This window comes from Balearica regulorum, chromosome 9, assembly GCF_011004875.1.
Source record: "Balearica regulorum gibbericeps isolate bBalReg1 chromosome 9, bBalReg1.pri, whole genome shotgun sequence".
Taxonomy (NCBI): Eukaryota; Metazoa; Chordata; class Aves; order Gruiformes; family Gruidae; genus Balearica; species Balearica regulorum.
The window spans coordinates 8704711-8718197 of record NC_046192.1 but is presented as its reverse complement, the minus strand read 5'-3'; the positions used below and the strand labels follow the sequence as shown (position 1 = coordinate 8718197).

The window sequence follows — 13487 nt, the reverse complement described above, 5'->3', positions numbered from 1 at the left end:
CTGCGTTGCCATGATGAGCTGGCAGTGGTGATGTCCTCTTTATCCTGGACTCCACTGACCGGTCTCTTACACCCTTTTGGTAATATATGTCCAAGGAGACCGGGACCTGTTGTTCCTCTAGAAGCACAGTCTTTCGACTGCTCAGCTCAGCTGGTGAATCCTGGAAAACAAGGAAACAAATAAACCTGATTTGTAGGGCTATTTGCAGAAATAAGAGAGAATTGGTAATGGCGGATTTTATCCGTGCAGTGGGATAGCTGTAGTACCTCCTGTACAGTGGTTACTGAGCCCAGTTCCTCAAGGTCCACAGAGGAACACCATCCTATTGCATAGACCATTACGGGTCGGTGCTGCAAAGATGTCAAAGACCTCCTGGGCAGCCTCTTGCAATTCTGGTGCTTCAGCCTGTAGTTGGACTTCAGCACTCAGGATTTTTGTATAGCGTATGGAGAGGCAGGATGTACAGTCAAAACAAAAAACTCAGAAACAAATTGCTCATCTGTGGGATACAGGACAAAAGAATAGATTGCAAGTTAAGTAGGATGAATTTGCATATAAAGGACAGGAAGGAATAACTAGGGCCATTCTTACAATTGTAATCATATGGAGTAGCAAAGGAATTGGTGGTACAAGTCCTTCTTGTGTCCTGGAGGCCAGGAAAAGGTTCTTTTGTCCAGGAGGGTGTAGTGCCTAAGATCAGCTGTCCATTTCTGAGAGACATGAAAAAATAGTTTTTAAACTGTATAAAGCTAAGCATCTTCCACAAGAAGGGGTAGTTTATATATATTCTGCTGCTGCAAATAGCCATTTTACAACAGAGAAGAATTGTGCTTTCATACAGCACTTACCAGCCCAATACTGAGGGACTCACTAAATTCCAATATAAACACCTGCAAAAATGAAATGGGAAACCAAGAAGGTTAAAAAGAGGATAAAGGAAAGAAAGTGAACTTTCTCTCTGCAATTCTTTGGGTCAGACCAGCATAAGTGACAGATTCTCAGTAAAAAGAATTGCCTGTCTGCCCTGCATGAGGCAGCGATTAACTAAGCAGATTTCTTTCCGGTTGGTTTATCAGTAATGTCGTGCGTGTGTGTGTTTTAGAGTAAGAAATCTGATTTCTGATTTATTAGCTGAGCAGTATTTCTTACTGCAGAGGGGAAGAGAAAAAAGTCTGATTCTCTGTTGAGGAACTGTCCGGTTATTAAGCAGGTTCTCAGTCATGCCAGGGATGTAACTTGATGAAGCACACCTGGATCCTCCCTGCTGGCTGTGTTTATAGTCTCCTCTGTCATCCGGTATTTGCCTTTGCATGTGAGAGACAGACAAGGAAAATGAGAGAAAGGTTCTGGAGGCATTTCTAACAGAGATGCCAAACTGTCAAATAGTGAATTGGGAAGCAGCTCCCTGATGGTTTCACATCAAGAGGAGACACCCTTTTGTGACTGTGCGGCATCTACTGGTTATTTTCACTTCCATCAGAACTGTCTGATATGGTCAAGTAGGTTTGAGGCTTTCAACATTCAATTTTCCTTTCATTTATTGTGACTGTTTTATTTATTTGTCTTTCTCGGTAGTTTTCAAGGATACTTTTTACTCTCTAATGTTTTCGTGGATCATCGACCCAAAGTTAAGGGTAGAAAAAGAAACAAAAAGAAAGGGAAAAGGGGGGAAAAAAGAGCAACATGGATACAGCTTCAGCGGACAAAAGAAGAAATATATTCAATTTAGGAAGACCTCTAATCTCTGGTTATACAGGACAGCTTTGTTAGATAAGATTAAAAATTTCATGAATGTCCCTTTTTATCCCTGGAGACTCCACCATTTATACCAACTATTGTCAGCATCAAAAGAGCTTGATAACAGCTGGCTAGAGACGCGACCACACAGCAACACAACAGCAAGGAAGGGGCAGCCAGGTTCATAAATCTTCAGAAAACCCGTTCCCTCAGCGCAGCCATGAATCTGCTGCTATCACAGTCAAAGGGAGAGTGCATTGTCCTCCAGCCAGTCAAAAACCTGAACTTCAGCATTAGCAGGGGCTCTATTGAAAGTGGAGGGTGCACAATGAGATGTTTTCCATTATCTTCTTCATTGCAGCCCTTATTACTGCACACAGATACAGTTTAAAGGATCTTTGAGTTTAGCTTGTTGCTAGGTAGAGTTTTTCCAAAAATCGCGCAGCCCTTACCCTTGGCAATGTAATCTTGCTTTTTCTATTCATCACCTCAATATAGCGGCATGTGGAACAGGGTCAGATGATGCCAGTTTGGTACACAATGGACCGATCTCTGATATCTTCTGGCTGGGAAGGAGCTATCAAAGCTAGAATCTGGCCCTTGGGCGCTGAGCTTCCCCATTCTCCAGGGACTGCTCACAGACTCGGGCGTAAGCAGGCCAAGTTAGGAAGCACAAATTGGGTCAGGCTCTTGAAATACAAGCTTCCTGCTTTTCGTGGGAGGGTCCAAATTCATGTGTATTCAGCTTTATTCTGGTCTTACTGAATTCAGTGGTAATATTTTCCTAGCTTTAGAGAAAATCGGCTTGGTCCCTTGGGAATTTCATCGTTCCTGTAAAGCAAATGGCTAATGAAGTAACATCAGTTAATTTTAGGAGATGGAAGAAGAGAATCACTGTGGACCAAAACAAAAGTACAAGTCTATGCACTGTGCCTAACAAGGGACAAAAAGAAGGCAGAATCCTTTAGCACCGTGGCATCTTACAGAAGTTTGCACCTGAGCATCATGAACTTTATGGTGTTTAGACAACTGTATTGTTACTTAAAAACCCACCTATCTAGTATTGCCCAGAATCCAAGAACAAACTGTATTTATTAGAGAGGATTAAATGCAATTGTGTTACAGAAAACAGGAAAGATAATGCTTCTAAACCCATCCCCCCCAAGAAAAACACAGTTTCTGAAAGTGCTCATATTGTGAAAGCTATGATTAAAAATATATGTTCCTCATTACAACTAAATTATTGCTTGTAATTTTTTTTTCCTTCTGGCAGCTCCGTCCCCAATTGCTTTGATCCAGGCCAAAGAGATAACAAGGCATAGCGTTGCCTTGGCTTGGCTGGAACCTGACAGGCCAAATGGAGTCATCCTGGAGTACGAAGTCAAATACTATGAAAAGGTAGTGTTCAAAACTCGACAAACAAGGATTTTTGTTTGGGTTTGGGGAGGGCTTTTTACTTCATTCCATTGTCGTTTATTTCCAGATAGGATTCCATAATTTGAAACCAAATAGATTCAGTTTAATAAAATCCAGTTAAGGATTTCATGCACTTGAATGGTTGCTTGAAAGAATAGACTCATAGGCTGTTCCAGCTGTATGGTACGAGTTTATTTTGTTATTTTTCCCTACCTAGGAACTGAGCTTTTGTAGCAAGCATATTTATAATGAGAATCAATAATGTTGGGCAGAAGTGAGACATTAGCTTTACTTCGTAGACAGAAGTATATTAACGAAGTATATAACACAGTAATAATAATAAGATCTGTTTGCCGATAGCTTCTGCTTAGAGTGATAGTGTGGGCTGGATGGCTTTTAATAGAGAATAAGGAAAGAAAATTACATTCTTCATACTTTCCAAGTTAGAGGGAGATGTTACTCCTACAAATAACTTTTTAAGTATGGAACTATGAAAAGAGCTATTTTCTTTGAAGGTTCTCTGCAAAAATGAACAATTACCTGCTCTTGCTTGTGTGTGCTCTCTCTCACACACACATCCATACTTCTAAGGTTTTTTTTTATAAAGATAATAACTTATTTGCTTCCCTAATGCATACGGAAAAAGGCATCTGATTTGCAGGGAAGCTAGATTATTACGATTTCTGATGGATTTTGCAGTCAAAAATAGAACAGTTTTTAAGATTGCACTTTCTGGAAGACATTTTCTTTCTTAAAATATTTTTATCTTTTTTTTTTTTTATATGGCTCCTAGCTGGTAGGAAGAAAAAGAAAGTGTCAGCATGTGTGAGTAAAATGTTGCTTGTTCTTCAAGAGGATCCTATTTGAAGGCTTGGCTGTTTTCCAAAGGATTTCATTATGTGATTTCTTAAATAATCAGTGATATATGAGCATCATACCTAGCGCCTCATCATCCTTTTTTGGCGTGCTCAGAGCTCCATGCAGCATGCAGTGCTAGGAGTATTGAGCAAGGCCAACAGCAGGAGCCCTCTGGACATATTTTGAGAATTCCATCGTTGTTACTCATCTTCTTTCATCATGACAATTTTGGCAAGGAAGTGGGTTTCCACAGTTCACGGTGCAGCAAGGCATTTTTTACTTGATCACCACTGTGTTCTTTTGTTGTCAGGACCAAAACGAGCGCAGCTATCGCATCGTGAAGACAGCCTCCAGGAACACTGACATCAAAGGCTTGAACCCCCTGACTTCATACGTATTTCACGTGCGGGCCAGGACAGCAGCAGGATATGGAGACTTCAGTGGACCATTTGAGTTCACAACTAACACAGGTAATGACATGCCCACTGATTTCTTTTTTCTTCTTGAGCAAAGAGTGCAAACGTAACTGAGCTGTGTGTTGGGAGTTCCCGTTGGTTGCTTGGACTGCGATGTGTCTGTTCTGGGAAAATGTTCTTCCATGGCTGCATGACTGTTAATGATGCCATGAATCTGACCCGAGGCCTCTATTTGGATATGCTATATTCTAGATTCTAACAATGAAAATACTTCACTGCGGCGTAAGGAGACACGCACCCTATAAACACTCTGAAGCTATTGATGCTTGAGAGATTTATGTACCTGTTTTGTTTACTGTAAATGTAGATGTTTGCACATGTTTTTGGAATATTTCATTTGCAGGAGAATAAAGCCCTGTTACTGCCCTTTGCAAGCTATTGACATAGATCAGTTAGGTGTTCTATATCAGCTCACATATTTGCTCTTTTCCTTAGACAGTCATGTAGAGACAGAAAGTTTGAATTATGTTGTCAGTAAAGCTTTTCAGTTTGCTCAAGGAAACATGCAAATTTAGCCCCCAGAATGTTTACTTTCTCGTAGGAAGGCAATGTGACCAAGCCTATTTTATTTTGGACATACAGGTCTGCTTAAATCAATGTAAGGTCATGCCAGTTAGTGGCAACATCCTTCACGATGTTAACAGCTGAAAATAATCAATCCAGGAGGAAGAGGGAAGACATTTTAAAATAACTTATTCTCTTTGTGTCAATTGGGGAGTGATCATCTGGCCCCACTGAGAGAGAAAGGAGGAGGAAAGAAGAGTGGAATGCAATTAGAAAGGCAAAAAAAATGGCCATTATACCCTCTGAGCAACACTGGAGGGGAGAAGGAGAGAGTCCCTGTTCCCAGTGAACTCAAGTTCCCCAAATCATTATCAAACATCATGTCTTCAGCTAATTAGGGCCCTGTTGGAAAATTGTGTCAAATGACTATATAATAAAGGCCTGAAAGTAGATTTGAGTGCTAATCTAAACTGCCTTCACAGGCCAGAAAGCCTCATTGAGTGCTACCTAGGTCGATTTTTTGAGGGTGTCTGACACTAATGCTCCCTTTTCTGTTTCCAGTTCCTTCCCCCATCATTGGCGATGGTACCAATCCCACAGTGCTTCTTGTTTCAGTGGCTGGCAGTGTTGTTCTTGTGGTCATTCTCGTTGCAGCCTTTGTCATCAGCAGGAGGTAAGAACTTAAGCTTCTCTCTCCCCCTCTCTCTTTCATGAGGGAGCTTTTTGTCTCCTCCAAACAAAGCTAAATTCTTTGATTAGCATCATAAACAGGACATTTGCATTAGAAGCCTTCTCCCATGTAGCTTTGATCTTCTCAACATTAGTACCAAGCAGTATGTGATGTAATGGCAATAGTTCCAGCTCTATTTGCCCTTCAAATGCAAAGCTGAGTCCAATAACTGGCATTGAGAAGCAAGCCAGCTAGAGATTTGTGGTTAGTGTAATTTGAAGTTAAGTTTAATGGGTATGGGTACAGTAGATTTTCTTGGACTGACTCCTGATAGACAGGGAATAAACAACTGCACTGTTGTGAACTAAGCCATCAGACTGCTATGCTTGTGATTTTTGTGTTAGCCTGTGTGAGTCTGCATTAGTCTTTTGGGTTAGTCCTTCCAGTGTGAGTGGGTCTGACTGTAAAACAGAAGCCGCAGTCATTCAGCATCATATGCAGTAATACAGCAGACTGGATCGATGGTTATTTCATCAGAGCAGGACCATAATCTTCTACCAAGTACCTGCTCGTTCTCCCAAATTCAACCCAGGCATCAGGAGCAATCCTGCAAATGGGAGGACAGTGTAGCAGAAACACAGCATGAGTGTTTCTGTCTTCATCTTTGTGTTCAGACTCATTTTAAAAGATCAACGTGATTTTGCTTCAGTGCAATTCTGAGATAAAACTGGAGGTATCATTACTGCATCTGAAGCCTGGGAACTGAGCGATGCACGTTTTGTCAGTCTCTGTTATCAGTTTAATGGCATCAGCCATAAATGTGCACAAATTCCTCTTGATTTGCTCTCTTTAAATTGTCTTAAAGAGCAGCTAAGTCACTATGATTGTAATATCTGGAAAGTAGACATGCATTGTTAGAGCTTTCTGTGGGTGTTCAACTCAAAGCCTCCATGCTGGCAAGAAGAAAGAAGAGCAGAACATATGAAAATGTAATGCGGAGAGACAGGTTTATTAAAAGCCATTGCAACAGAAAATAGCATCACTGAGCTTGATGACTTAATCCCCTCTCCGCTTTTATTGATCACTTTATTATTTAAGGCAGGATTGATAGCAGGATACATTGGATTTCTAATTATGAGTCGCCACCTTGGAGAATTGAGCCTGTCGAGCTGCTTTGAGATGATTCCTTCCCCTCCTCCGCCTATAAAAAAATGTCGCTTCCCAAGGCTGATAAACACTGCTTGGTGATTGGCCCTCAATGGATCACTTTTTAGAAAATGAAACGTCAACCCCCTGCCCTCATATTGATTCTCTTTAGTGTCGGCCATAAAGCTGTCAGAGGAAAGCCTGCCTGGAGCCAGGTAGCTGACAGACTGGCTGATGCGGGTGCGCACTCAGGCAGGTCTTCTCACCGCTCACGCTGTCTGTTCAGTGGTCTCTGCCCACAAGTCTTCAACTTGGGCAAAGAGGAGACAAAGAGCAGGTGGGCAGAAGGTACAAAAGGCTGGTCCAAGCACTAGTGGGAATGGAGGGGAGAGTATCCTGGTGGCCATGGGTTCAGAGATGTCCTGTGGGTCTGCACTGGTAGGTCTCACAGAGGCTGTGGCAGGGGAAAGACACAGCAAGATGAATGAAATACTGGGACAGTGAAACTGCTCTGTGCATACTAATGCATGGTGCCTTGCTAATTAATAGCCTTCCTGAATACATAGCTCTCTGGAAGTAGCTCTCAATAAACAGAATCTACTTTAATATTCACTGTTACTCTAATGATTTTAACTACTTTACCAATGTCATTTAGAGTTGTGGGCTTTGGGGATATTTCATGATGTTCCTACATCAGCAGAAGTTAATAGCAAAATAATTACACTTTGTTCCAAAATGACTTCAGATGAGAAAAAACTTTTCTGTCCATACAGTCCCCATGAGGAGGTTTTGTAATCTAGCTATGGCCTAAAAGTCATATTTGCACAGTCAGAACCATGCTTTGGCCTGCAGACATGGCCACTCTGCACCTAAATGTGGGAACTGGGCATACGTTGTACGTGCCCACTTTTGAACCCTGGGTGGTTATTACTACTAATTTTGCGTTACGTTTTTTCAAGTCATTGCTCAAATCCCAAAATTCATCATTGTAACAGAATTTGTCAAAGGACTTTGCCTTCAGGCAGTTCACGCTGTTTGGTTCTGTCCTGTGACCACGGCATTTGTGTTAACGTGAGAACTAATCTGCCTAAATGTTAGTTTAACTGAGGTTATGATGAACATATGCATAGAGCAGAGTGCAGGAGGTAGTGTGAGTGTTTCTAAACCCTGCCCTGCAGGAACGCTGATTGAAATTGGAATATGTCAAATAGAGTTGTAAAGGATTTGGGAAAGTGTAAAACAGAAAAAGCCACTTTCTGAAAGCGCTTGAGTGGAGTAAGACGGCCCTGCAGAATTCTCTGGTCATCTCAAAGTTTCTGTCAGAAATTCTAACGATTGATAGATTGACTTATCTTATGCTCCGTAAACAGCTGAACGCATTTGCCAACCTTTTGCTGATGGGGTTGGCTCAGGTGCTCCGCCAGCCCGGTGCCTGAGCACTGCAGCACCCCAGGCCCTCCGTTCTTTGGGGAGGAGGAGGTGGGAGCAGCGGCGTGGCGCCGGGTCCCTGCTGTTTCACCTCAGTGCACGCTAATACCCTCCGTTGTTACCTCCTCTTCATCGCCAGCCCCCACCTGTAGATCTGCCTGTGTCTCAGACCCCTACAGTTTCTGAAAGCTTCTGTGTTCTTTTCCTGAATGCCGGCTATTTAATCACCACCACCAAAATCCCTGTAATTACGGGGTTCAGACTTGTGACAAAGGCTCCCTTCTGCCACTCAGGTGAGCTGCCCCGAGAGGCAGCCCCAGCCCCGCGTGCCCCGTGGCGTGGGGCTCCCGGGCTGCTGGCGGGGACAATGGCAGACAGGAGTGTCCTGCCCCAAGCCAAGCAGGGGAGGTCAACAGGTGACACAGGGAGAAGTGGAAGTAGGTAGTTAGTTTGGAAGGTATTATTTAAAGTTAATAAGCTGCAATTATATTGCTTGAACAGTAATCCCTTTGTTTCCCTTTGCTTTTTGCATGTCTTTGGGTTTTAGTGGGGGGAGGGTTATTTTTTATTCTGTTGTTAGGGTGCTTGTACTTTTAAAAATAAGATAAAGAGCATTTTTTCATTCCTAAAATGCTTTCATGCAAAGCCTGTTTGTGTTTCATATTTCCCATCTGTGCCTGAACATTAATAAAATGAATTTGAAGAGGTCCTGCTTAAAATTCAGAACCTATTTTTTTTTTCTTTTCTTATTTCTTTTGAGAGAAGTTGTATAACACCTGAAACCATCTCTGCAGTCTCCGTAGCTGACTTGGTCCTGTATGGCACTGGGTGAGATTTGTGTTGCCTCTTCCTCCTTACTCAGTTCAGTAACTGGGAGCAGAACATACTCCTTTTATTTAACTCAGCTCTGTTATACCAGTGCTGTAAGTCCTCAGGCAAATAAATGGTTTAAATTGATGTTTGGATCCAGTGTGGTTTTTAATAATGCTGCTCTTGTGATTTGGAGCCATTTACGTTTAATTGACTTTCATCAAGAAAAGAGACTCCGAACCATTTATGGTTGGATGTGTACCTGCTTTTTATGTCTGAACACAAGTCCTGTTGATGTTGTTGGGAGCCGTGAGGCTTGGTTCAAAGATCAGGTAGTCTTCACATGTCAAACAGGATTTTTTTCCCCCTTCTGTTTCATGTTTAATTTATAGTTTTTATTATTGGCATAGTGTGTTTAACACCCAGCACTAAAAGACTGCAGAGACAAAGGCTGGGAAATGGCCTTTCAGCTGACAGCGATGAGAAGCTGCCATTCCCCGCAGGCCAGGCGCAGAGTGGGAAGTGAGATGCTTTTTGCTAATGGGCAGAAGGGTTTTGCTGACGGGAGGGGAATGGTGAGACTCAGGAAGATTTGCTGCCAGCGAGGCTCTCAGTCACGTGTTTTCTTCCTGTTATCTGTGATTTTTTTGACCCATTTTAAATCCTGTCTTCCAGTAGGTCTTCCATTTTCCTCCTCTACCCATTCACCATTTTCAGACTTTTAACCCAGTCTCACCTCAGTGTCCGTGGCAGACCTGGTCGTCTCCTGCCCCACTCCAGGCAGCGGGTTGCACGTTGCAGGCAGTGCCAGTCTTGCCTCCTGTTCTCCTGGCTTGCTTTCTCCTTCTGCCTTCCCTCTTCTTCACTCCAGCCCAGACTCTCGCCCGTTAGCTAACCTGGGTCTGACATGTCGGGAGACTTGGACTTCCATGGGAACAGGCCAACCGAGGCGTAAGCAATCATAAGCCCTTCCGCAATGTCTGTTCTTACGCCTGGTTCTGAACTTTCAATGAATGATGAGTAAAAGCCCAAATCAAATGTATCTATATACCATTAGATGCTGGGGAACTTCAAATCCCAGTAAATACTTGGCTGAGCTGACCCCTCAATATCTTCCCTAACAGACTAACCTCTTGGATTAACTTTTCTTAATGCCGTTTATCCATTGAAGTTTAATGCTGAACTAATTAAATACATAACTGGATACAGTATCGTGTGTGTAGGTGTAGAAGTAGTGGCAGTAATCTATAGAATTAACATACTATACTACACTATTGTCTCCAACTCAGAGCGTTAGTAGAGGAGCTCTGCCGTCAGGAGTTCTTTGCCCCCTGCAATTATACAGTGATTAAAACAATAAACAAAATCCTTGCGATCTGCATTTTTTGACGGTCGGGGTTTTCTTGCTGCCATCCTAATTTCTGTGTAAATAGACTGTTTCCAGTTTTAAATTTGCAGTTAACTAAGTGTGTTGGTATTGGCATTTGCCTAATTATGTTTGCAAATCAATCTACCAAAACATCTCTGTTGTAGCATTTACATCCATATATGATAGACTTTAAAAGCAATTTGGCCCCTTTTTGCACTGAATTTCAAATATACATTTGAAGAAAAAGTAGCCGAAACGCAAGCTTTCTTTGTTTAAATGCCGAGATGCAAATACAGAGATTTACGTTTCCCTTGATGCTTTGTTGATGCCAATGATACTTAGAGCACTTTGAGGAGAGGAGTCTCCTACCCCACTAGTAGGTGTACGTTGTGTCAGGGGCTGTTGTAGGGGAGCTGCCGAGCACAGGTCATGGCAGGTGCAAACAGCTCAAGTCTCAGCAGGTCCAGACGACTGAGCTTGTCTCAAAGAAAGATACTTATTTTGAATTGTAATGCTTTTCTTTGTTCTGACAGGCGCAGTAAGTACAGTAAGGCTAAGCAAGAGGCAGATGAGGAGAAACACTTGAACCAAGGTAAAAGGCAGTGGTGCTTGGGTTTTTTGATTTGGTCCGTAAAACATGTCCTGTGTTCTGATGCTAGGGAAATAAAGGATGACGTTCCTCTTGAGGTGAATATGTTTCTGTTTTCCTCTCTTGCAAACATCCTCCTTCAAAGCTATGCACTGTAGTAACAGGGAAAATAGAAGTATCTGGGTAAAAATTTTTGAGGAGATGGACGGGAGAAAGGTTCATCAATTTTTTCCATTGTTCCATTCCACTGCAAGACGTCTGTTCTTGGCTAGTGATAGCATGACTTTTCCCCAGAATACTCTGCTAAGGCAGTTTCTGGATGGGCCAGAGGCAATCCTGCAGGGAAGGAAATATGAACTTTTGCTGCCTTTTTTCCAGGACTGAATCCTCCTGTTACTTCCATCTCAGTCATCCAGGTACCAAACCTAGGACCTGCACTCAGAATTTCTTGGCTCCCAAAAGGGAAATGCAATGTTTTTTAGTCTCATGGGTCCATAGACAGGCTATTGGCCTCTTAGTGATGGGGGTGATTTCTGAAGCTCTTTTATTGGCAAAAGCCTGACTCCTTACATCGATATTGGGAAATATTAAATGTTTACATTAAAAAAAATCACATTGGGGGAAAATACATTAAGTCCTTCCTTCCTTCATCAATCATTCCTGGCTTACAGTACATTTTTATTGTATACTCTCTTTGCTGTTGTATATCATTAAGGCTTCAGTCTCATATGTTCTGTGTTCAGCAGCATGTAGATCAGTGACTTCAAATAAAACATTTCTGCCTTGCAGGTGTTAGAACATATGTGGATCCTTTTACATATGAGGATCCAAACCAAGCTGTGAGAGAATTTGCCAAAGAAATTGATGCCTCCTGCATAAAGATTGAAAAAGTTATTGGTGTGGGTAAGTGCCAGAACTTTTGCTTTTTTTTTTCTGTAAATATAATTTTAAATTTGCTGTTAGGAAACATGAGATCCTATGATTTTTGTATGACAGTTCCCTCAAATGAACTGACGTAACAGTTTGACAACACAAGTGCGTGCTTTGTGTTTATGACCGTGGATTCTTGTGCCTTTTTCCATAGGGGAATTTGGTGAAGTATGCAGCGGACGTCTCAAGGTACCAGGAAAAAGAGAGATCTGTGTTGCTATCAAGACTCTAAAAGCTGGTTACACTGAAAAACAAAGGAGAGACTTCCTGAGTGAGGCCAGCATCATGGGACAATTTGACCACCCCAATATCATCCACTTGGAAGGTGTAGTTACTAAATGTAAGTAGGTCATTTTCATGACAAGGCCAATTTGGAAGTCACTGAGAAATTAAGTCTGCTGGTGTGTGCTGGTTTTTTTTTTTTCTTTTTACCCTCTTTGCTGTGAAATGACAGATGGAACAGATCCACTGATAGCTAATAGGAGGAAATCAGTGCAGGACAAGTCATTAATCTTGTTGTCAGCTATAAATGGGTTTATGGTTTCAACTGATACTCTATCTGTAGGCAGCTTGTACGAGATTTTGTAGGGGGAATTAATACTGCATGGGTTGGCTTTTTTCTCCCCCTTCTTGCTATGCCAAGCAGGCATCTTTCACGTCTTTGCTAGACTGAGCTGATTGTTACAGGATAGGCAAAAGCAGATGGTGAGCAAAGAATTTAAAATGGTTGGGGGAAAAATACCAAAACAAAACTACAGAGTCATATGTTTAAGGTACAAAGCCCAGATGTACAGAGCAACCCTTTGAAATGAAGTAGGCTATTTTAGTGTGAAACTTGCTTATTTGTTTTCTCTGATTTACAGGTGCGATATTATCACTCTGTAGAATTTACCTGGCCGATCTTTTCATTTGGTTGGTTTGGGTTTGTTTTAAGTCTGTTAGCATTCACTGTGCCAGGAACCCTGCCTTAGGAAAAGAATGACAGGGCTTGCTGGATGCTGATTGTAGGCTAGAACTGAAAATACACCTGTGAGACAGACGTGCTTGGGTCTGACTTGATAAGGTGCCACTGCGATGGTGTAGTTCTTGTCCCTACTTCAACTGCCCTAGGTAGCGTGTTAGCAAAGCCTAGTGCTGATCACTGATCCTGAAAGACCCTTCAGATGGAGGGGTTTATGTTCAGCGAAGCAAAGAAAGCAGACAGTCATTTTGTGAGCTGCTGTTAAAGGGTGGAATTTGTGGAACTTACCTTCTGCAGCTGATGGTGTGCATGATGAACATGAATACAGGGTATTAATAGTGTAAGAAATTAAAATTAGATATGGATGAAAAGTTAAAATGTAAAATATTGCTAGAAAAACAAAGTGTCTCCCATAGAGGGTTGTCAAATCCATCAATACCACTGAAAATCCCTGTCCCTCTTGAAAGTCAGTGGGAGCTGGATGCTTGCTCGACCACCTGTGTTTCTGGAAATCTTACCCTTGCTCATTTGTATATCCCTCTCCTAGTCTACCTTCTCTCACAGTTGTTGAAAATGGCTAATGCAGTGTGTTG

The 13487-nt window shown here is 42.1% G+C and overlaps 1 protein-coding gene across 1 annotated transcript in view; it reads left to right on the top strand.

The window, feature by feature from the left end:
- EPHA4 (EPH receptor A4) overlaps window positions 1–13487 on the top strand; it is a 105874-nt gene that overhangs the window by 75161 nt on the left and 17226 nt on the right. The window contains exons 6-11 of the mRNA XM_075760988.1: window positions 3011–3135; window positions 4322–4481; window positions 5553–5664; window positions 10948–11006; window positions 11793–11906; window positions 12088–12273. Of these exons, the coding sequence (XP_075617103.1) occupies window positions 3011–3135; window positions 4322–4481; window positions 5553–5664; window positions 10948–11006; window positions 11793–11906; window positions 12088–12273 (756 nt within the window). The remainder of the gene's footprint in view (window positions 1–3010; window positions 3136–4321; window positions 4482–5552; window positions 5665–10947; window positions 11007–11792; window positions 11907–12087; window positions 12274–13487) is intronic.